At 42.9% G+C, this 24,903-nt stretch overlaps 2 protein-coding genes across 2 annotated transcripts; both read left to right on the top strand.

Moving 5' to 3' along the window:
* The first annotated feature begins 1,494 nt into the window (after positions 1-1,494).
* Positions 1,495-4,965, top strand: LOC119521817 (zinc finger protein 701-like). Its single transcript, XM_037820486.1, has 2 exons — positions 1,495-1,845; positions 4,491-4,965. Exons 1-2 carry the CDS (start codon positions 1,495-1,497, stop codon positions 4,701-4,703), a joined length of 564 nt encoding a protein of 187 aa, XP_037676414.1. The 3' UTR covers positions 4,704-4,965.
* A 158-nt stretch (positions 4,966-5,123) lies between these two features.
* On the top strand, positions 5,124-10,356 carry LOC119521013 (zinc finger protein 501-like). Its single transcript, XM_037818968.1, has one exon. The coding sequence runs from the start codon at positions 6,001-6,003 to the stop codon at positions 7,462-7,464; it is 1,464 nt and encodes a 487-aa protein (XP_037674896.1). The 5' UTR covers positions 5,124-6,000; the 3' UTR covers positions 7,465-10,356.
* Positions 10,357-24,903: the final 14,547 nt, after the last annotated feature.

Here is a 24,903-nt window from a genome sequence, read left to right on the forward strand (position 1 = left end):
CAAAGCTAATCAGCAGTATCCGGCGCTCTAGAAACGCACGTGGCCTGAAGGGCTGCGGTCAGTTTTGTGACTCACAGTAACTTCGGTGCAGGACGAGGAAGAAAGCAGCCCAGTGGGTTAGGCCGCGGGGCCCGCAGCGCCCCCGGGTTGTCTCGGTGGGTGTGCGGGCGGGTCGACCCCTACCCTGGGACGCCCTGCGGGCCGGGAGGCCACCCGGGCGCAAACCAGTCTTGGGGCCTGCGCTGGGGATGCAACCCGGAGGGGCGCCTCAAAGGCCTCTGCTGTCCAACGCCGGAAAGCAGTGGCTCTGTGTAATTTGTCCTATGGCAGGCGTGTGAGTCAGACCCTGGTACTCCATCACGGCAAGAACCTACAACACCCTCGAGAAATATAATGGGGATTCTGAGAATCTCAAAACGAATTCTCAGTATGGATCTTTTTTTACAACCTGGCAAACGGAGCGAAATTTGGATTCTAATAGAAATAGGGCAAATTATAAATCTCCAAACCGAATTTGCTGAATTTTATGTAGGATGATTTACAATTAGGAGGAATTTCAAGAGTAACACCACTTGGGTCTGTAGCTTTAGCCCTTTTGAAGGTGAATGTTTTTCATTTTTAGTTTATTGCTGACATAAAATCAACTAAAAGAGGAAACTTGTGCAAGGACTGAGAAGGATAGAAAAGTTTGCAATTCCCCATGTAGAACAGTCGCTGCAATCACAGAAGTGATTATCTCCTTCTCAGCAAGGAGATGAGATCATGGGGGTTGGATGTCCTCTTTGCACACATGCTCAGTGACCACTGCGGTAGAGGCCTGTTGCCAAAATAGCATTTGATAAACATTTAATAAGTTATTCTCGGTTTAAGATAGACTCCTAAAAGGAACTGAATATATCTCAGGATATCAAATAAGAAATATTTAATGCATAAAACATGGTTGCTCGTTAATTGGGCACAATCACTGACTAGGCAGGAGAGAGGTTTTCTGTAGGAACAACAGTCAGAGATCCACCCTTGTCCTGCTTCAGGGCAGCCCAACATCCCTCCTTTATCCTCGCAGAGATGGCACCGTCCTGGATTCATTGTTCTCTTGTGCCTGATCGAAAAGACAGAAACTCGCAATACTGACTCTAACTCTTCGAGAATATGGATTTGAATTGCAATAAGAGAACACTACTTAGATTCCAGCAGAGTGGTCCTATTTTGTGTCTGAAATGGAATGTCCGTTTGAATTTATACTCTCTGGGGACATCCGAAATATCTTTTTCCATCTGGGAGCATGCTGAGCTTCACGGAGTATGAAATACGTCTCCACTTTGGCCATCAGGGGCAAACAACACTCCTGAGGAATCTGGGAACGGTCCCTTTAAGAGGGCAAAGCCCCACCCCCGCCCTTGGAGGCTGGAGAAGCTAACGCTGCTTCCTTCCGGGTGCCTCCAGGCCTTCTTCCGGGAGGTGGGTTGGGGACGCACGTCCGGGCCGGTGGAGCCAATGAAAGCTCAGGAGAGGAGCATTTCCGTGTATGCGCACCAGTGCGGGGCGGGACTGCCGGCATCCTCTTCTTGGCGGCCACTTTTTCCTTCAGCTACTTTGGAGTTTGTTCAGCCCTTGAGTGCAGTCCCCCGAGCCCAGGGTCCGGACGGGCTCGAGGAGGCTCGAGGGGGGCGTTGTCCCCACTCCGCAGAGGCGGGTCTGAGCCTCGGCGGCGCCCGGAGAGACCACACCTGGGCCGGGAGAGCGACCTCATCGCTCCCGCTCCAACCCCAGCGGCCGCCCGCCGGCCCCGGCCCGCTCCGCTCACAGCCTGTGATGGCGGCGGCCGCGCCCCCGGCCCAGGCCCAGGTACGCGCTGCGTCCTCCAGGCCCTCGCCCGCCCTCTCCCCGTCCTCCGGGCCCTGAAGTCCCGCCGGAGGGGCGCCTGCTCCCGGCACGGCAGTCAAGGCCCCCTTTTCGGGACGGTGAAAGGTCTCCCGTTTCTGAGAGCCAGCGTGACGAGGTGTGGGAGAGGGTTACAGGCAGAGGGGCCGGCGTGTGTAAAGGCCTTGAAGTACCGAGAAACCTGGGGTCCAAGACGTTTTAGAAGCAGAGTCGCGCCTGGAATGGCAAACTGAGGAGTTGTAACCTTCCCTGGGAACCATGGAGAGTTGGAAGCAAAGGAGGGACACGATCTGACATAAGCTTTTGAAAGTTCCTCAGAGGCTTTTCAAAGAACAACAGACTGAAAAAGGGATGATGATTATGGGGCCGAGGGAGGATTAGTCCTTGTATAGGGTAACATATCTGGTAAGAGTCTGCACTTGGGCTGAGGCCCAGAGGTAACAGTCATCCTGAGGATACCTGGTTCTGGGCATGGGCAGGGGTACAGAGCTGCCTGAGTCCTTGCTGTCTGAACAAGTTTGCCTGCCTCCCAAGATCAACCTCTTCCCACTGATTCTGATGGCTGCAGAATTGTTTTCAGACACCATACAAATGAGAGGAGGGTGTCCCAGAGCCTCACTCACCCTGACACCACCCATATGAAATGGTGGTGTCTTGGGACTCTTCATTTGACACTCTTCCAGCCCTTGGGTGCGGGGACCTTGAACAACCCCTATGCCAGGTCCTAAGTCCAGGCCAGGTGATACATGGGGTGGTTCCAGTGCTGGCAACCAGTGGAATAAGGTGTGAGGGCTGTCCCACTTTGTGTCCAAATGCTCAGAAGTGAGCATTAAGGTTCTGCAGGTCTCCTTTTTCCCTCATGGGAACAGAGAGTAGGGGCTCTTAGAGTCAGGCGGAGAAGTTGGCTGTCTATTCTGGAGAAGATAGAGCATTGGGAGGTTTGGAAACAGAGGTGGGAGGTGACATGACCCAGGTCTCATCAGGCTCCCTGTGGATGCATCGTGGAGAACAGAATATAGGTGGGAAGGAGGTAGAAAAACCAAGAAAGAGGCTTCTGCAGTAGTCCAGGTGAGTGTTGATGGTGGGTGGACCAATGTGGGGGCAGTGAAGGGGTGAGTATGGGGGGAATGGTTGGGTCAAGATGTGTTTTTAAAGTAGAGCTGCCTGGATTTTCTGATTTTTGAAGGTCAGAGAGATACCAGGAGGAATCAAGAACTCTTAAGGTTTTTGGTTTTAGCAGCTGAAAGGAATGAAACTCCATTAATGGAGATGGAGTCCATAGGATTCATTTTAATTGGGGATTTCAAGGAGTTTTGGTTTTGGCCATTAGAAGAGTATGAGATGTTTTCAAGAACACATGAGTGGATAGCTGAAACAGTTCTGGAACTCTAGGAGGATTTCAGGATGGAGGCATCTCCATAAGGATGGCAGACAGAGTTTGACTTGGGTGGAGCTGTGAGTCACATTTACTAGGAGATTTCTGGTCATAATGGTAATGTTTACAGCAGGCCAAGAAAGGGAGGGTGGGGGTCAAGGACCGGGTCTCTTATCTGAGCCCTTGGGTAGGGGCGGTAGACATCACAAATACAGGTTAGAGAGAGAAGTAGCCATGGGAAGAGAATGGGAGAGAGAATGATCTTGCAGGTAGCCAAGACTTCTGAGGAATGAGTGGGAGTGAGATGAATGTGGAGGCATCAGAACAATTGAGACAAGATGAAACTGAAGTTGGGGCTGGTGCTTATTTCCTGCTCCATGTCCTCACTACGATTTTGTTGTGATTCTTGGTGTGGCCTGGTATGTTTCACACTGGTCAATTAGCTTGGGGGCACAAGGGAGAGTCCATGGGCCTGGGGTAAGGGCCACTGAGGCTGGGCTTTGAATAAGGGCTAGGTAGAGAGAAGAAGGCTGTGACTGGAGAGGGAGCAGCAAGTGCAGCACAAGTGGAAGAGGGCCATGTATTGATGAGATCTGCAGGTGGTTTTGGGTGGCTGAGGTTGAGACTAGGGAGTCAGGGAGGAAAATCTTCAAAACAGAATTTGGAGCCTCCTCTGGCAGTGGGGACTTCTGTAGGCCTTGGGTAGTACTGGATCCTGTTTGAATGTGCCACACTCTGGATGCCTTGTGCTGAGTAACAGATGGGGGGATGCATGGAGATGCCTATAGGAACATGGACAAAGGGGCTGTGGGTTGCGACCATAAGAAAGGTATGGTACAGTGATGTGCACATGGGGAGGGAATGTGATCAAATGGCCACAGGGACCTCGTATTAGACACTTAAGGGTGAAAGGTAAACACAAACTTATTTATGTCTGGGGGGCATAGTTCAGGGTCTCCTAGGGATAATGCCTGACTAGAGGGGGGCGCAACCCTCTAGGCCAGGCCAAGAGCTTAGATATTGTTTACCCACTGACTTGCCTGTTGCAGCTATGGGCTGTCACAGTGATCGATGGGACTATGAGGAGAGAGGGCATCAGTGGCACCAGGACCTGGTATGTTCCTGAGACAGGAAGCTGGAGAGTAGGGTGAGCAGGGGTTGGATGTGTGATGGGGATGAACTTGAGTTCTAGGAGAGAAGCTAACCGTGGAATGAACTGTCCCTATCATGGCAGGGATGTGTGAATTTTGAGGACGTGGCCATTTACTTCTCCCAGGAGGAATGGGGGCTCCTTGATGAGACTCAGAGGCTCCTGTACCATGATGTGATGCTGGAGAACTTTGCAATTATAACATCACTGGGTAAGGCCCTCACACCCACCTGTGTCCTGAGCTGGTCTCTGCCTTTCTACTTTTCCCCAGAGGCAGCTCTGTCCTTTTCACAGTGAGATCATGGGCTCTGCTAACTTTCCACCACATTCTTGGCATACACGCTGTGGGTGCCAGGGCTGAGCTCTGTGCACTGCCCTGAGCAGCCCTAATGCCTGCTGCTCCAGCATGTGCAGGGAAGAGTCCAGGAGTCTTACAGTCAGCCTAAGGGATCTCATCTAGTTTGCCCTGTCCCTGGTAGGATGACTGCCAATAGACCCATGGCATCCCTGAGTCCCAGATGCTGCTTCCTCTAACTGACCTTTCCTTATGGCTGTTTGTCCCAGGAATTCCACTCCTGCTGTGGTCACAACTTATATGGACTATGGCATATGTTGCAAGATCTTCCTTTGTAGTATTAGTTTTCTTTCTTGGGGTCTGTTTTTTTTTTTTTTTAGTTTTTTTTAGTTTTTTTTAGTTTTTGTTTTAGTTTTTTTTGTAGTATTAGTTTTCTTTCTTGGGGTCTGTTTGTGGAGTTGTTTGGCTCAGTGTTGGCAGTCACCTGTCCTGTCTTTCCCTTAGGACTTGCATTTTGCAGGTCCAGTGTAGTTACCCAGCTGGGGCCTGAGGGAGAGTCCCAGTTACTTCACAGGGTGGACATGCAAGATAGTCTCAGAGAAGGCCTGACCCTGGTGCTAGGGGAGGGCATGACATCGGGGCTGTGTTCACTTTATACCGAGAATCTGTCCTGTGTCCTCCAATATTCTGGTGCAAATGCCACTGGGCATACCTCATTTCTACCTTTCCTTCCCCATTCTTGACGTTTTGCAGACTTGACACTACATCTGTGACTTCTGGCCCCTGACTGCCCTTACCTTTCTGATCTCCATGCATCACCTGTTCTTCCCCTTTGCTCCCTTGTAATTTTCTCCAACACTGGCCAATGCATAGTGTGTGTCAAGATGTTAATATATCCTTAAATATTATTTGAACACCAGCTACTCAATTCCAGTTGAATTTTCCGAGGCCTGAACAGAACTAACCTGCACAGCACAGATGTCAAGGTCCCGCTGAAGGCTCTTGGCTGAGGAATGAATTGGAGACCCTGCCTCTCTTTCACATGTTGTGCCCCCCTCTTCCTTGTGTCCTTTGTCTGGTGAGGCTTTCCCCAGTCTGTAACCTTGTCACCCAGTATTCAAAGCAACCCCTTTCTCAACCTGCCCCTAGCTCCCTTGTTCTCAGAATAATCCCATGGACTCATTTCTTGGTGTGTCTGTTGCACATTTGTAATGGGTCTTCCCCCTCCCACCAAAGTCAACATGTATTTCATCAGAATTTCCGTTTCCAGGTTGTTGGCATGGAACAGAAGATAAGGAGATGCCTTCTGAGCAGACTGTTTCTATAGGAGTGTCACAGGTCAGGACTTCAAAACCAGTCCCATCAACCCAGAAGACCCACCACTGTGAGTTCTGTGTCTCATTCCTGAAAGATATAAGCCAAATCTCTGGCCTTATTAAACACCAGAGAATTCACACAGGTGCAAGGTCTTATACCTGCAGTAAATGTGGAAAAATCTTTACTCACAACTCAAGCCTTAAAAGACACTGGAGAGTGCACTCTGGAGAAAGGGCCAATGAGTGCAGTGAATGTGGAAAACCCTTTAGTTACAAATCCGAACTCATTCACTACCAGAGAGATCACACATATTGCTTACAAGGGAAATCCATTACCTGCAAATCCACTCTCACTCAGTGCTGGAGAGTTCATATTGGAGAAAAGCCTTATGAGTGCAACAAATGTGGGAAATCCTTTAGGCACAGGTATGTCCTTGTTCAACACCAGAGAGTTCACACTGAAGAAAGGCCTTATGAGTGCAGCGATTGTGGGAAATCCTATAAACGTAAATCTGACCTCACTGAACATCACAGAATTCACACCGGCACAAGGCTATATGACTGTGGTGAATGTGGGAAGTCCTTTAGCCACAGATCTGGCCTCTCTCAACACCAGAGAGTTCACACTGGAGAAAGGCCTTATGAGTGCAGTGATTGTGGGAAATCCTTTAGGCGTAAGTCTGAGCTCATTGAACATCACAGAATTCACACTGATGCAAGGCCTTACGACTGCGGCGAATGTGGAAAGTCTTTTAGACAAAGCTCTACCCTTATTCGTCATCGGAAAGTTCACACTGGGGAAAGGCCTTACGAGTGCAGTGAATGTGGGAAATCCTTTAGCTGCAAAGATAATGTTTTTCGACACTGGAAAGGTCATACTGGAGAAAAGCTTTATAAGTGCACTGATTGTGGGAAATCCTTTACCCGCAAATCTGTCCTCACTCGACATCACAGAATTCACATTGGTGCAAGGCCTTATGACTGTGGCGAATGTGGAAAATCCTTCAGCCAAAAATATGAGCTCTTTCAACACCAGAGAGTTCACACTGGAGAAAAGCCTTATGAGTGCAATGATTGTGGGAAATCTTTTAGCCGCAAATCTGTCCTCACTAGACATTACAGAATTCACACTGGTGCAAGGGCTTATAGATGTGGGAAATCCTTTAGAAAAAGTTATGACCTTATTCACTATCGTAAAGTTCACAGTGGAGAAAGGCCTTATGAGTGCAGTGATTATGAGAAATCTTTTACCCACAAATCAGATCTCCCTGAACATCACAAAATTCACAGTGGCACAAGGACTTATGAGTGCAGTGGCTTTGGGAAATCCCTTAGAAAAAGCTCTACCCTCATTCGACATTGGAGAGGTCCTAGTGGAGAAATGCCTCATGAGTCTGGTGAATGTGGGAAATCCTTCACTCACAAAACCAGCCTCGTTCGACACTAGAGCGGTCATGATGGAGGAAGGCCTAGATGTACACAGAATGCTGTCTCCTTGTTCAGCATGACACTGGAGAGCCCTTGTGAGGGATTCAGACCTCACAACTCAAAACATACACATTGCGGAAATTTTCTCTGCTTTCCAGATACGTGGGAAGCTTTAAGGAACCACACTGCACACTCTTATATACCCAGGCCCCTGCCAGAGTTTTGTCACTTCCAGTTTTGTGACATAAGCCGTTTCGCCACTACACCCTGGCAGGTCGGGACAGCACGCAACAGTCGCCTTCCAAGATTTTCAGGGAAGCACACTTCCGGGCTTGGAGGAAAACAGGAGTGGCCTCAGCCTTATGGGGCCCTCATTCTCTTCTCTGTCAGTAATTAGGGCATGGACCTGAACCAGTTTTGGCTGAGAGGACATGCTGTCTGCTGTCAGCTTGCAGAGAAAGACAACCTCTGTCAGGGACATTGTTGATTTCACATAATGCTCATAATGGATTTTTCCAACCTCCAAGTCACCAACCCAGAGACCACCTTCCTCTAATTGCTCTGATTTGTGCAATAAGAAAGGCCTTCATTTTTAGCCACCACTTAATCTGGGGGTTCTATTCACTGTGATGTGGAGAGTGGTTTGAAAACAGAATTGGGCTCTGCCAGCATGAAGGGGTAAATAATTTGGGGGCAATTCCAAACTATTTGTGCCTCAGCTGTGGCAGTATAAATGCAGAAAATAGCTCTCCAGTTTTTGGCCTAACTGGCATTGCCACCCAAGGCTCCCTAGGGAACACTGCAAGGCTTCGTGTTCCTAATTTGTGGCCTGGGTGCCAGGATTTTGTGCGGGTTTAGATGGACAGTTGTGACAGTCTCTGCTGCTTCTGAGAACAGCATGAATACTTCTTATTCGCAGGGGATTTCACATAATGCCCAGCGCTGCTAAGGGGAATCTTCCCCAGGTTCTGCAAAGGAGCCCTGTGCCCTGATGTCCAAATGCAATAAGCAAGTATCACTAGTTGTGAGACTGCAGGGGCCAGGGGAAACCATAATTGATATGGAAACTCTAGAATAATAGGGCAGGGATGAGACTGCCTCAAATGAGATGCAATGGACCTCTTCCCAAAGTGCATCCATGATTGTTCCAGTCAGAATGGCTGGGTTCAGTGTGTGCAGAAATCCTCAGGATCTCCAGGCTTGTGTATTTCCTGTAGCAAAGATCATTGTCAGAGAAAATAATCTAAACGTTTTGTGGATTCCTGTAGCCTCTTTGGGCTCTCCACCTTAAGGCCATTGGTGAGCTAACAGGACGACAATGATGGAGACAAGGATGTCCACGTATACCAGCGGTGTGGCTTTTGTGACCAGCCAGCATTCCTTTGACTCAGGTGGAAAATGCCTCTGTTGCTTTGCCAATATTTGCTGCCACTGAGGCAAGCCTGCCCTCCTAGGGGAGACGGTGGGGTCAGTTTAGGTAGGGAGGCAAACCTGATTTTCCTAGAAGACTGGAAAATCTAGATTTTTATTTTGAACCATTTTTAATTTTTTTTTGGGGGGGAGGATATGCCATAAATTGCATGTCTTAATGTGAAATTTAATGTTTCAACATACATATAAAGTCTTGAAACCATCATCACAATTATAATGAACGTATCTGTCACCTGCATATTTACTTTGTAGTCTTTTATCATTTCTTTCTCTCTGCCTTCCCTGGCCCCCCAGGCAACCATTTATTTAACTTTTTGAAGTAAACTAGTTTCTGTTTTCTAGAATTTCATCTAATTAGAGTCCTAAAATGTTCACTCATTTTATTGTTACCCTCATGCAGTATAACTTACTGAGAGTCATCAGTGATGCTTATGTGATTAGTTCATTATTTTACTGTTGAGTAGTATTCAGTTCTATGGATATGCCACATTTGTTTATCCACTCGTTTCATCTGTTTATGGTCACTTGGGTTAGTTCCTGTGTTTGGCGATTGCAAATAAAGCTGCCATGAGCATTTCATATAATTCTTATGTGGACATAGGTTTCATTTCTCGTGTTGATTACTCAGAAAATTCTTAGGTCACGGGGAAAGTAGATATTTACCTTTTTAAGAAACTAACAAAATGTGGTCTAAAATTTTTGTTCCCTTTTGCATTCCCTTCAGGACTGTGTGAAAGTTCCAGTTCTTCCACATCCTTGTCAATACTTGGTATTAGACTTTTTAATGTGTATGTAGCAATATCTCACTTCGGTTTTAATCACATTTCCCTAAAGTTTCATGATGTTGAGCACTTTTTCATGCGTTTATTTGCCACTTGTTTATCTTATAAAATATGTTTTCATATCTTTTGCTTATTTCCATTTTTATGAATTTTGGCTATTTCCCTTTTTATTAACCAATAAGACAGTGAAACAAAAAAGATATTTGTTGGAATTCCACTCATTTTTCAATGACGTGAGTGTTATCTTAGCTCTATGGAATATGTTTTTGAATTGAAGAACAATTCCTAATTTTTTCTCTCACCTTTTTTTTTGTGCTACTCAAGATGTATTGCCCACATATACTATACACTTTTAAATTTAATCTGCATTATTAAAAGATTCTCCATCATTTTCTTATCTCTAGGCATCCAATAATAAATCAAGCACTGATTTGTAGTGTTTGCCAAGTTCCCTAGTGTAAATACCTCCACATGATGACACTGAATTTGGAGTTGGGAAGAGTTACAATAAATATAGTACACCAAAATACTCTATTTTCACCATATTAATACAGTAGCTGCAAATAACCTTGAGAACTTAAGTAATAGTAAAACATAGTAAAATTATTAGTATGTGACAAGCTTTGAATATTTGTTTTTTTAAACAGTTTAACTGCAGTCTAATTGACTTAAAATAAACTGCACATATTTATACCCTTGATCATTGGCATTGGGGCATGTTTTATCAATACGTATGTATGTGCAATCGTATATACATTTCTTTCTGCATGGATGGCTTGGATGTGTTTGTCCATTTGGATCTGACCTCATGTGAATGTGCCTATCTATGGATTTGTATGTGTATACCTCTCTCTCAGCATGTCTGTCCCTGTTCGTTCCTGTGTGGCCAGAAGTCTTTTTTGTGTATGTCTCTGTACTCTCCTTCTGAATGCTTGTTTCTGAAGATGTAACTTTGCATTGGTCTCTGGTCTCTGTGTGTCTGTGGTTGCTAGACAGAGATTAAAAAGTAATCATCGAAGGCCACAATGTGAAAAGCACTTCATATGCATTATCCCATTCGGTTATCACCACAGCAGGAGGAAGCGAGGTTGGAATCATTATTCCCACTCTACAGATCAGAAACCAAGACTCTTAGAAGCCAGCTAAATTACCAAAATAATTAGTGTCAAGTCTGGCTTTGAAGTCTTGTACTCGTAAGGCAGTGTTACAACCTTCAGCCCTTCTCTTTCCACCTTCAGGATTTCTACCTAACCAGCTATCTTTGTAGCATTACTTCCAAAACACATGTTCTCAGATTATCTCACTTTGATGGTGGTGGGGGGGGGTGTATTTAAAGACATTTTCTGTTAAAGGACACTTTATATTGCTTATTACTGTGAATAGAAAACAGGTGTCAGTTGTAAAATCACAGCAGTCATAAAACACAGAAAACATCAAGTAATTAAATTGTGTGGGTCAATATTTTTGCAGGGGCATTGAAAAGGAGGCAACTTTCTCATGTGTGATTCAATGCAATCTAAGTGGCCTGTTCTACTCTCCATACAAAGTCATCATCTCCCTCTGTACTCTCTTGAGACAGAAAAGGTGCAAGGGAAAGATGAGTTAATGCCATGAGGGACGCAGAGGGTCTAATGGAGGAGGATCTGTGCTGCTCTTGGATGGCGGAAGGGCGCACAGGTGAAGGCAGCGCCCAGGGAGAGGGCAGGTGTCGGAGGTGGGAGTGCTTGGGCTGGCAAGTGGTTCTATATGGTCTAATACTAGGGGCTTTGGGAGTTGGAGAGGGTGGGAGTGCACGGCATACTGAGAGAGGAGGAAGAAAAAGGACATGAGAAGCAGTTTTGAGGAGGGTTAACCAAAATTACCTTTATGGGGGATTTTTTGTTTGTGAATTTCCACAGCAGATTGGAATTTCCATTCAGAGCACAAGTAAGCATCCATAGTGTCCTCCCACATCCCCTACCTCTGCCAGTGGGAAAAGAATCAGGCAGCAGGCAGGGCTGTCTTGGATTCTGTCTGTAGGGAACCAAGATCTTACACTTGAAGGTCACTGACGCACAGGACCAGTGAAGTCCCCAAATGGGTGGAGGTGTTTCTACAGTCTGTTTCTACTCAAAAATTCTTAGCTCAGCAGCAGCCTTTGCTGAGGAAGTTGGAGGAGGGAGGGTTGAGGGCTGTAAAAAGGGATGACATGAGTGATTCATTACAATAACTAACATTGACGAAGCAGGTCCATGTGCCAAGCACCAAATCGAGCACCTTACAGATGCTGTGTTCTTCAACGTGTACAACAGCCCCGAGAGGTGGTCTGTCAACACTGGTTTTTCTGAGAAGGAAGTTGATGTTTTCAATAGTTATTTGCTTGCCTAGTTTACAGGGGAGGAAACCAGGACCCAAAAGGTCAGTCAGCTGCCCACGGTTATGGTTGGTAAGTGGCACAGCTGGGAATGAAGGCCAGAGAGCTGTACCTCTAACCCCTGCCCCACACAGACTCATGACCACTGTAATCGAATATGGGCAGGGCAGGGCCTCTTCTGGATGGGAGAAACAAGAGCAGGGTAAATTCTACTGTACTACTACCTACTAAGGAATAAGAAATAGTCTTTGGCTTCCTTGTCACAGAAATGTAAGCCTTGGCTTCATTCAATCACTCCATACCTGCATGCTGGATCCAGAATAAGAAATCTGAACAGGAACCCATGCTCCAGCCCCATGATGAGGGCTGCCTTCTTGAGGTAAGAGGGAGTGTCTTAGTTTCCTGGCTGCTAATACAAATACTACACGAGGGGTTAACCTGAAGAGGAATTTATTGGCTCAGGTTTGGAAGCTAGGAGAAGTCCCAAAATCAAGGCATCAGCAAGGCGATGCTTTCTCCCCAAAGACTAGTGTTCTAGGGGTGGCTGCTGGCAATCCTTAGGTCCTTTGCTTTTCCTGCACATGGCAATGCACGTGGTGATGTCCTCTCCTTTCTATTCTAGTTCCGCTGACTTCCAGCTCCCGCCTCCTTCACATGGCTTTCTCTTCCTAAAGCCTGCAGTAATAGGATTAAGGTCCAAACTCACTCAGTTGAACCACAATCTAACTAAAAAGAACATCTTCAAAAGGTCCTATTTTAAATGGGCTCACACCCACAGGAACGGATTAAGAATTTTTTTTCCTGAGGTACATATATCAACCTACCTCAAGGTTGCCCCCACACCCATTATCCCAACCATCCACAGGACCTGCTCTTCCTCTTAACATGTACCAAGTCATCTTCCCACCATGTTCAACACCATCCCCCTGGATTGATTCATCATGGACTACACAATGGCCTCTGCCTTTTCTCCCAGGTCAGTTTTTCCCTGCCTCAGTTTGTTGTCCACACAGCAGCCAAAGATTTAAAAAGAAATCAGGTCACACTTCTGGGAAGATGGAAGATTAGGAAAGGCAGAGCAAAATTCTCCATGAAAAAACACCAGATAAAGGACAGGAAGTGCTCCAGAACAGCAGTTCCAGGATTCCACTGGCTGGGTAGGGACTTCTACACCACATAGTGAGGATGTGGCTGGAGAGGCTGAGAGACTGCATTTAGGATGGGTAAGTGTTCGACCCAGAACACAGCTGGGGATGGGTGGTTGGAGCTGGATGATGAACACACGAGGGAGTAGCCTTCCACACCCCATACATCCTTCTCAGCAGTTGGCTGGAGTGATGACCCTTTACAGCCCCACGGCCGAGAGCTCCTGAGCTGGCAGACGAGTGCAGAAGGGAGCAGGGAGCAGCTTTACATGCTCTGTGCACCCATCTCAGCAGTTGGCTGGAGAGATAACCCTTCACAGCTCTGTGGCAGAGAGCTCCTCTGCCAGGGACTGGTGGCCAGAGCCAGCCGCTGAGTGTGGAGCGAGCAGCTTTCTAAGCCCTGTGCACACATCTTAGGAGTTGGCTGGGAAGATAATCCTTCACAGCCCTGCAGAAGAGAGCTCCTGGGAGGGAATTCAGGATCTGGCAGCCTTGTGACCGCAACCACTCTTCCTCCACAAAAGCCCATGATGTGCATAGCTGAGAAACAAGGGCGCCACATGGAAGTGCCAAGAGCCCCTCCCTAACGCCAGGGTCTTGTGGGCACACAGCGGAGAGACTGGTGCATCTGAGCTGGAAGATGAAACATGCAACTCTAAAGCCCCAGAGTACTCCACCCGCAGCCCCAGAAATTGCCAGGACCACTGTGTCCTGGAGCAGACTCCCTGCCGAAATGCGCAGGATCTGCTCCCCTCCTGCAGGGCTGACAGGCCCCCATGCACATGGAAAAATTGGTGCACTGATGGGATTTCCACCTGGAATGGACCCAGCCCAGTACATAGACAAAGCTGGGGGAGCGCTGGCTTGAGGGTAAGAGGTGGCTCAAGAGCACCATATGCTGGTAAGGACAGGGAAAGTGCACACCACCAAGCTGTAGCTCTGCCAAATTATAAATGTTCAAATAATCCTGCATATCCTAAAATAACTGTATTAAGATAAGCAAATGCCAAGAGGCCATTAACAACAGGAAATTATAAAGTATATGAAGAAGCCAGAAGATGTGGACAACCCAAACGACCAAATTAAAAAACTGGAAGAGAGACAGAACTTGGAGCAATTAATCAAAGAAGTACACATAAAACTCCAAAACAACTTCAATGAGATGGCTAAGGACATAAAGGTCATCAGGAACACCCTAGAGGAGCATAAAGAAGAATTTGAAAGACTAAATTAAAAAATAGCAGATCTTCTGGAAATAAAAGATACTGTTGATCAAATTTAAAAAATATACTTGAGACACAGAACAGCAGATCTGAAGAGACAGAAAAGACTTTAGTGAACTAGAGGACAGATGATGGAACGCAAAAGCATGAAAGAATAAATGGTGAAAAAAATCAAAAAATTTGAAATGGATATCAGAGAAATGATGGACAACATGAAGCACGCAAATATAAGAAAAATCGTAAGAGGATACTATGAACAACTATACACCAACAAACTAGACAATTTGGAGGAAATGGATAATTTCCTGGAAACACATGAACAACCCAGACAGACCCAAGAAGAAACAGACTTCAACAAACCAATCACAAGTAAAGAGATCCAATCAGTCATCAGAAGGCTTCCTACAAATAAAAGCCCAGGGCCAGGTGGCTTGCTTCATGGGGAAATTTTACCAAACTTTCCAAAAAGAACTGACACCATTCCTGCTCAAACTCTTTAAAATAAAAAAAAAAAAAATTGAAGAAAATGGAGCATTCCCTAAGTCATTTTATGAAGCAAACATCACTAATACCAAAGCCACATAAAGATGCTACAAGAAAGGAAAACAACAGGCCAATCTCCCTAATGAATATAGATGCAAACATTATCAACAAAATGCTTGCAAATCGAATCCAAAGACATGTTAAAAAATTCAAACACCAGGACCAAGTGGGGTTCATCCCAGGCATGCAAGGGTTGTTGAACACAAGAAAATCAATCAATGTAATGCAATACATTAACAAATCAAAAGGGAAAAATCAAATCATCACCTCAATGGATGCTGAAAAAGGATTCAACACAGTTCAGCAAACTGTCTTGATAAAATCAATTCAAAAGGTAGGAATTGAAGGAAACTTCCTCAACATGATAAAGAGCATATATGAAAAACCCACAGCCAGCATAGTACTCAATGGTGAGAGACTGAAAGCCTTCCCTCTAAGATCAGGAACAAGACAAGGATGCCCGCTGTCACCACTGTTATTCAACATTGTGCTAGAAGTTCTAGCCAGGGCAATCCGTCAAGACAAAGAAATAAAAGGCACTCACACTGGAAAGGAAGAAGTAAACCTGTCATTATTTGCAGATGATATGATCTTATATTTGGAAAATCCTGAGAAATCGATGGCACAGCTACTTGAGCTAATAAACAAATTCAGCAATGTGGCAGGATACAAGATTAATATTCCTAAACACTAGAAATGACCTAACTAAAGATAATATTCAAGAAAAAAATTCCATTCACAATAGCAACAAAAAATCAAGTTCCTAGAAATTTAACCAAGGACGTAAAAGATCTCTACACATAAAATTACATAACTTTACTAAAAAAAATAAAAGGGGAACTAAAGAAATGGAAAAATATTCCATGTTCAAAGATAGAATAAATATTGTTAAGATATCAATGCCACCCAAACTGATCTACAAATTCAATGCAGTTCAAATCAAAATTCCAACAACCCACTTTGCAGACCTGAAAAAGCTACTTATCAAATTTATTTGGAAGGGAAAAGGGCCTCAAATTGCTAAAAAACAGTCTAAAGAAGAAAAAAAAAAAAGTGGGGGGACTTACACTCTCTGACATTGACGCCTACTATAAAGCCACAGTAGTCAAAACATGGTATTGGCACACAGATAGACATACTGATCAAAGGAATCTAATCAATAGTTCCAAAATAGATGCCCAGATCTACGGTCGACTGATTTTTGATAAGGTCCTCAAATCCACTGAACTGAGACAGAACAGTCTCTTCAACAAATGGGGCTGGGAGAACTGGATATCCATATCCAAAAGAATGAATGAGGGCCCATACCTCACACCTTATACAAAAATTATCTCAAAGTGGATCAAAGACCTCAATATAAGAGACAGTACATAAAACTCCTAAAAGATAATGTAAGGAAACATCTTCAAGACCTATATTAGGAGGTAGCTTCTTAGACCTTACACCCAAAGCACAAGCAATTAAAGAAAAAGTAGATAAATGGGAACTCTTTAAAGTCAAAAGCTTCTGCACCTCAAAGAAATTAGTCAAAAAGATGAAGAGGCAGCCAACCCAATGGGAGAAAATATTTGGAAACCATGTATCTGATAAGAAACTGATATCTTGCTGTGCTGGTTTGGATGTATTATGTCCCCCAAAATGCCATTATCTTTGATGTAATCTTGTGGGGCAGATAGAGTAATCTTTTTTATTAGTGTGACCTTTTGATTGGAAGTTTCCATGGAAATACGACCCACCCAACTATGTGTGATGACTTTGAATGGATAATCTCCATGGAGGTGTCACCCCACCCGTTTAGGGTGGGTCTGAATTAAATCACTGAAGCCATATAAATAAACTGACAAACCGAAGGAACTCAGAGCAACTGTGACATTTTGAAGAACAGCTGCAGCTACGAGAGGACAAAACACCCCAAGAACAACATTTTGGAGAACACCATTTTAAAAAACAGCCTGGGAGCAAGCAGACACCAGCCACGTGCCTTCCAAGGTAACAGATTTTCCAGACGCTATCGGCCATCCTCCAGTGAAGGTATCCTATTGTAGATGCCTTACCTTGGACACTTGATGGCCTTCAGACTGTAATGTGTAACCAAATAAACCCCCTTTATAAAAGCCAATCCATTTCTGGTATTTTGCATTCTGGCAGCATTAGCAAACCAGAACACTTGCATGTATAAAGAAATCCGACAACTCAATGACAATGGTACAAAGAGCCCAACTGTAAAATGGGCAAAAGATATGGAAATACATTTTTTTCCCGAAGAAGAAATCCATATGGCTAAAAAATGTTCCTATTCACTAGCTTCTAGGAAAATGCAAATAAGACCACAATGAGATTTCACACCAAGAAGAATGGTGGCCATTAAACAAACAGTAAACTACAAATGCTAAAGAGGATGTGGAGAAATGGGAACTCCTGCTCATTGCTGGTGGGACTGTATAATGGTGCAACCACTACGGAAGATAGTTTGGCGCTTCCTCAGAAATCTAGACGTTGTGTTACCCTACAATCTGGCAAGTTCACTTCTTGGTATATACCCAGAATTTCTGCAAGCAGTGACACGAACAGAGATTTGCACACCAATGTTCATAGCAGTATTATTCACAATTGTCAAGACATGGAAACAATCCAAGTGCCCTTCAACATGAATGGATAAAGAAAATGTGGTATATACATACAATGGAATACTATGTAGCAGTAAGAAGGAACGAGGTCTTGAAACATATGACAACTTGGGTGAACCTTGAAGACATAATGCTGAGTGAAATAAGCCAGGCACAAAAGGAGAGATACTGTATGTTACCACTAATGTGAATTCTGTGAACAATGTAAAATAAGTGTCTTATAATACTGTTCATTAATGGGATTATAAGTATCAGTGCCACATTGAAGGCGAACATGTTCTAAAGTGGTTGTGTAAAGGCATGTAACCCACAGAGAAGCACTAAAAACGTAAATGCTAATATGATATACTTACAAGGTTTGACACCGGTACAAAGAGTTAACAACAGAGTGGTATATGGAAAAACTACCCATTATGTGTTACAGACTATATTTAATAGAAATATCTTACCAGCACTACACTAATACTAGGGATGAATGATTAGTGGCTGATGAGAGCTCTGGGATGTTTTATGTTGATAACTGTTTAAAATTGCGAATGATGATGATTATACAACTAAGTGAAGATAATATGAGAAACAGTTTATCATGGGACAGAACATAACGTTATATGAAATTAGGAACTCACTATTTAATAAATCAGGCCCTTGATCTTAAGGCTTGCTCTTGTGAAACTTTGGGCTGTTTTTAAAATGAGAGGCTAAGTCTTCCAATAATTATGCTTAAGAGGCTCCTCCAGAGAACCTCTTCTGTTGCTGAGATGTGGCCTTTCTCCCTCTAAGCCCAACTTGGCAAGTAAATTCATTAACCTCCCCCAACATGGGACATGACTCCCAAGGGAATGGATCTCACTGGACACGTGGGACACAACTTCCAGGAATGAGCCTGGCCCTGGCATCAAGGGATTGAAAATGCTTACTTGACCAAAAGGGGGAAAACAAAGGTAACAAAATAATGTTACAGTGGCTGAGATCTCAAATAGAGTCGAGAGGCTATCCTGGAGGTTTCTCTTATGCAAGCTCCAGCTAGATATCCCAAATAGCCACAGTATGCCATGTCCTTACCAAAAGTAGTCTCCAATTACCTAGGTCCCTACCTGAGATTCTATAAAAGATTCACTCACTAAGTTTTTTTTTTTTTTTTTTTTTAATCATCATTTTATTGAGATATATTCACATACCACGCAGTCATACAAAACAAATTGTACTTTCGATTGTTTACAGTACCATTACATAGTTGTACATTCATCACCTAAATCAATCCCTGACACCTTCATTAGCACACACACAAAAATAACAAGAATAATAATTAGAGTGAAAAAGAGCAATTGAAGTAAAAAAGAACACTGGGTACCTTTGTCTGTTTGTTTGCTTCCCCTGCTTTTCTACACATCCATCCATAAACTAGACAAAGTGGAGTTTGGTCCTTATGGCATTCCCAATCCCACTGTCACCCCTCATAAGCTACATTTTTATACAACTGTCTTTGAGATTCATGGGTTCTGGGTTGTAGTTTAATAGTTTCAGGTATCCACCACCAGCTACCCCAATTCTTTAGAACCTAAAAAAGGTTGTCTAAAGTGTGCGTAAGAGTGCCCACCAGAGTGATCTCCCGGCTCGTTTTGGAATCTCTCTGCCACTGAAGCTTATTTCATTTCCTTTCACATCCCCCTTTTGGTCAAGAAGATGTTCTCCATCCCACGATGCCGGGTCTACATTCCTCCCCGGGAGTCATATTCCACGTTGCCAGGGAGATTCACTTCCCTGGGTGTCTGATCCCACGTAGGGGGGAGGGCAGTGATTTCACCTTTCAAGTTGGCTTAGCCAGAGAGAGAGGGCCACATCTGAGCAACAAAGAGGCATTCAGGAGGAGACTCTTAGGCACAAATACAGGGAGGCCTAGCCTCTCCTTTGCAGCAACCATCTTCCCAAGGGTAAAACTTATGGTAGAGGGCTCAACCCATCAAACCACCAGTCCCCTATGTCTGTGGTCATGTTAGCAACCATGAAGGAAGGTGGGGTAGGCAAATACCCCTGCATTCTCCACAGGCTCCTCAAGGGGGCACTACATCTTTTTTTTTTTTTTTTTTCCTTGTTTGTCTTTTTTCTTTTTTCTTTTTTTTTTTAACTTTCCCTTCTTTTTTAAATCAACTGTATGAAAAAAAAAAGTTAAAAAGAAAACAAACATACAATAAAAGAACATTTCAAAGAGACCATAACAAGGGAGTAAGAAAAAGACAACTAACCTAAGATAACTGCTTAACTTCCAACATGTTCCTACTTTACCCCAAGAAAGTTACATAATATAGCAACATTTCAGTGAACTTGTTCCTACTACATCCATCAGAAATTAACAGACCATAGTCATTTCTGGGCATCCCCAGAACGTTAAATAGCTTATCTGTTCTTCTTGGATTATTGTTCCCCCTTCCTTAATCGCTCTCTACTGCTAGTTCCCCTACATTCTACATTATAAACCATTTGTTTTACATTTTACAAAGTTCACATTAGTGGTAGCATATAATATTTCTCTTTTTGTGCCTGGCTTATTTCGCTCAGCATTATGTCTTCAAGGTTCATCCATGTTGTCATATGTTTCACCAGATCGTTCCTTCTTACTGCCGCGTAGTATTCCATCGTGTGTATATACCACATTTTATTTATCCACTCATCTGTTGAAGGACATTTGGGTTGTTTCCATCTCTTGGCAATTGTGAATAATGCTGCTATGAACATTGGCGTGCAGATATCTGTTCGTGTCACTGCTTTCCGATCTTCCGGGTATATACCGAGAAGTGCAATCGCTGGATCGAATGGTAGCTCTATATCTAGTTTTCTAAGGAACTGCCAGACTGACTTCCAGAGTGGCTGAACCATTATACAGTCCCACCAACAATGAATAAGAGTTCCAATTTCTCCACATCCCCTCCAGCATTTGTAGTTTCCTGTTTGTTTAATGGCAGCCATTCTAACCGGTGTTAGATGGTATCTCATTGTGGTCTTAATTTGCATCTCTCTAATAGCTAGTGAAGCTGAACATTTTTTCATGTGTTTCTTGGCCATTTGTATTTCCTCTTCAGAGAACTGTCTTTTCATATCTTTTGCCCATTTTATAATTGGGCTGTCTGTACTATTGTCATTGAGTTGTAGGATTTCTTTGTATATGCAAGATATCAGTCTTTTGTCAGATCCATGGTTTCCAAAAATTTTTTCCCATTGAGTTGGCTGCCTCTTTACCTTTTTGAGAAATTCCTTTGAGGTGCAGAAACTTCGAAGCTTGAGGAGTTCCCATTTATCTATTTTCTCTTTTGTTGCTTGTGCTTTGGGTGTAAAGTCTAGGAAGTGGCCTCCTAATACAAGGTCTTGAAGATGTTTTCCTACATTATCTTCTAGGAGTTTTATGGTACTTTCTTTTATATTGAGATCTTTGGTCCATTTTGAGTTAATTTTTGTGTAGGGGGTGAGGTAGGGGTCCTCTTTCATTCTTTTGGATATGGATATCCAACTCTCCCAGCCCCATTTGTTGAAAAGACCATTATGGCTCAGTTCGGTGACTTTGGGGGCCTTATCAAAGATCAGTCGGCCATAGATCTGAGGGTCTATCTCTGAATTCTCAATTCGATTCCATTGATCTATATGTCTATCTTTGTGCCAGTACCATGCTGTTTTGGCAACTGTGGCTTTATAATAAGCTTCAAAGTCAGGGAGTGTAAGTCCTCCCACTTCGTTTTTCTTTTTTAGAGTGTCTTTAGCAATTCGAGGCATCTTCCCTTTCCAAATAAATTTGATAACTAGCTTTTCCAAGTCTGCAAAGTAGGTTGTTGGAATTTTGATTGGGATTGCATTGAATCTGTAGATGAGTTTGGGTAGAATTGACATCTTAATGACATTTAGCCTTCCTATCCATGAACACGGAATATTTTTCCATCTTTTAAGGTCCCTTTCTATTTCTTTTAGTAGAGTTATGTAGTTTTCTTTGTATAGGTCTTTTACATCTTTGGTTAAGTTTATTCCTAGGTACTTGATTTTTTTAGTTGCTATTGAAAATGGTATCTTTTTCTTGAGTGTCTCTTCAGTTTGTTCATTTCTAGCATATAGAAACATTACTGACTTATGTGCATTAATCTTGTATCCCGCTACTTTGCTAAATTTGTTTATTAGCTCTAGTAGGTGTATTGTCGATTTCTCAGGGTTTTCTAGATATAAGATCATATCATCTGCAAACAATGACAGTTTTACTTCTTCTTTTCCAATTTGGATGCCTTTTATTTCTTTGTCTTGCCGGATTGCCCTGGCTAGCACTTCCAGCACAATGTTGAATAACAGTGGTGACAGCGGGCATCCTTGTCTTGTTCCTGATCTTAGAGGGAAGGCTTTCAGTCTCTCACCATTGAGTACTATGCTGGCTGTGGGTTTTTCATATATGTTCTTTATCATGTTGAGGAATTTTCCTTCAATTCCTACCTTCTGAAGTGTTTTTATCAAAAAGGGATGTTGGATTTTGTCAAATGCTTTTTCAGCATCTATTGAGATGATCAATTGATTTTTCCCTTTCGAGTTTTTAATGTGTTGTAATACATTGATTGTTTTTCTTATGTTGAACCATCCTTGCATGCCTGGAATGAACCCCACTTGGTCATGGTGTATGATTTTTTTAATGTGTCTTTGGATTCGATTTGCAAGTATTTTGTTGAGGATTTTTGCATCTATATTCATTAGGGAGATTGGCCGGTAGTTTTCCTTTTTTGTAGCATCTTTGCCTGGTTTTGGTATTAGATTGATGTTAGCTTCATAGAATGAGTTAGGTAGTGTTCCATTTTCTTCAATGTTTTGAAAGAGTTTGAGTAAGATTGGTGTCAGTTCTTTCTGGAAAGTTTGGTAGAATTCCCCTGTGAAGCCATCTGGCCCTGGGCATTTATTTGTGGGAAGATTTTTGATGACTGATTGGATCTCTTTGCTTGTGAGGGGTTGGTTGAGGTCTTCTATTTCTTCTCTGGTCAGTCTAGGTTGTTCATATGTTTCCAGGAAATTGTCCATTTCTTCTACATTATCCAGTTTGTTGCCATACAGTTGTTCATAATATCCTCTTATAATTTTTTTAATTTCTTCAGGATCTGCAGTTATGTTACCTTTTTCATTCATTATTTTGTTTATGTGGGTCTTCTCTCTTTTTGATTTTGTCAGTCTAGCTAGGGGCTTGTCAATCTTGTTGATCTTCTCAAAGAACCAACTTTTGGTGATATTTATCCTTTCTATTGTTTTTTTGTTCTCTATGTCATTTATTTCTGCTTTAATCCTTGTTATTTCTTTTCTTGTACTTGGTTTAGGATTGGTTTGCTGTTCATTTTCTAGCTTCTTCAGTTGATCCATTAGTTCTTTGATTTTGGCTCTTTCTTCCTTTTTAATATATGCGTTTAGTGCTATAAATTTCCCCCTTAGCACTGCTTTTGCTGCATCCCATAGGTTTTGGTATGTTGTGTTCTCATTTTCATTCGTCTCTATATATTTAGCAATTTCTCTTGCTATTTCTTCTTTAACCCACTGATTGTTTAGGAGTGTGTTGTTTAACCTCCAGGTATTTGTGAATTTTCTAAGTCTCTGATGGTTATTGACTTCTAATTGTATTCCATTGTGGTCAGAGAATGTGCTTTGAATAATTTCAATCTTTTTAAATTTATTGAGGCTTGTTTTATGTCCCAGCATATGATCTATTCTGGAGAAAGTTCCGTGAGCACTAGAAAAGTATGTGTATCCTGGTGATTTGGGATGTAATGTCCTGTAGATGTCTGTTAAATCTAATTCATTTATCATATTGTTTAGGTTTTCAATTTCCTTATTGGTCTTCTGTCTGGTTGATCTATCTATAGGAGAGAGTGATGTGTTGAAGTCTCCCACAATTATTGTGGAAACATCAATTGCTTCCTTTAGTTTTGCCAATGTTTCTCTCATGTATTTTGTGGCACCTTGATTGGGTGCATAGACATTTACGATTGTTATTTCTTCTTGCTGAATTGCCCCTTTTATTAGTATGTAGTGGCCTTCTTTGTCTCTCAAAACATCCCTGCATTTGAAGTCTATTTTATCTGAGATTAATATTGCTACACCTGCTTTCTTTTGGCTGTAGCTTGCATGAAATATTTTTTTCCATCCTTTCACTTTCAGTTTCTTTGTGTCCCTGTGTCTAAGATGAGTCTCTTGTATGCAACATATTGATGGTTCATTTTTTTTGATCCATTCTGCGAATCTATATCTTTTAATTGGGGAGTTTAATCCATTTACATTCAACATTAAAACCGTGAAGGCATTTCTTGAATCGGCCATCTTATCCTTTGGATTATGTTTGCCATATTTTTCCCTCTCTCTATTAATATCCTTTATTGAACCCATACCGAATCTCTTTAGTACTGAACCTTTCTCCAGGTCTCTCTGTCCTGTCTTTGTTTCTCTGTCTGTAGGGCTCCCTTTAGTATCTCCAGTAGGGCAGGTCTCTTGTTAGCAAATTCTCTCAGCATTTCTTTGTCTGTGAAAAATTTAAGCTCTCCCTCAAATTTGAAGGAGAGCTTTGCTGGATAAAGTATTCTTGGCTGGAAATTCCTCTCACTCAGAATTTTAAATATATCGTGCCACTGCCTTCTTGCCTCCATGGTGGCTGCTGAGTAGTCACTACTTAGTCTTATGCTGTTTCCTTTGTATGTGGTGAATTGCTTTTCTCTTGCTGCTTTCAGAACTTGCTCCTTCTCTTCTATGTTTGACAGTGTGATCAGTATATGTCTCGGAGTGGGTTTTTTTGGATTTATTCTATTTGGAGTTCACTGAGCATTTATGATTTGTGTATTTATGTTGTTTAGAAGATTTGGGAAGTTTTCCCCAACAATTTCTTTGAATACTCTTCCTAGACCTTTACCCTTTTCTTCCCCTTCTGGGACACCAATGAGTCTTATATTCGGACGTTTCATATTATCTATCATATCCCTGAGGTCCATTTCGAGTTTTTCAATTTTTTTCCCCATTCTTTCTTTTATGCTTTCATTTTCCATTCTGTCATCTTCCAGGTCACTGATTCGTTGTTCAACTTCCTCTAGTCTTGTACTATGAGTGTCCAGAATCTTTTTAATTTGGTCAACAGTTTCTTTAATTTCCATAAGATCATCCATTTTTTTATTTAGTCTTGCAATGTCTTCTTTATGCTCTTCTAGGGTCTTCTTGATTTCCTTCATATCCCGTACTAGGGTCTCATTGTTCATCTTTAGTTCTTTGAGTAGCTGCTCTAGGTGGTGTGTCTCTTCTGGTCTTTTGATTTGGGTGCTTGGGCTTGGGTTATCCATATCGTCTGGTTTTTTCATATGCTTTATAATTT

The sequence above is a fragment of the Choloepus didactylus genome, chromosome 27 (assembly GCF_015220235.1).
Source record: "Choloepus didactylus isolate mChoDid1 chromosome 27, mChoDid1.pri, whole genome shotgun sequence".
NCBI classification, from domain to species: Eukaryota; Metazoa; Chordata; class Mammalia; order Pilosa; family Megalonychidae; genus Choloepus; species Choloepus didactylus.

Excerpts from the sequence above, each read along its gene's own strand:
- LOC119521013 (XM_037818968.1), top strand. The coding sequence starts at position 6,001 with ATGCCTTCTGAGCAGACTGTTTCTATAGGAGTGTCACAGGTCAGGACT.
- LOC119521817 (XM_037820486.1), top strand. The coding sequence starts at position 1,495 with ATGAAAGCTCAGGAGAGGAGCATTTCCGTGTATGCGCACCAGTGCGGG. Across the intron at positions 1,846-4,490 it reads CGCCCCCGGCCCAGGCCCAG|GGATGTGTGAATTTTGAGGA; the intron begins GTACGCGCTGCG and ends CTATCATGGCAG.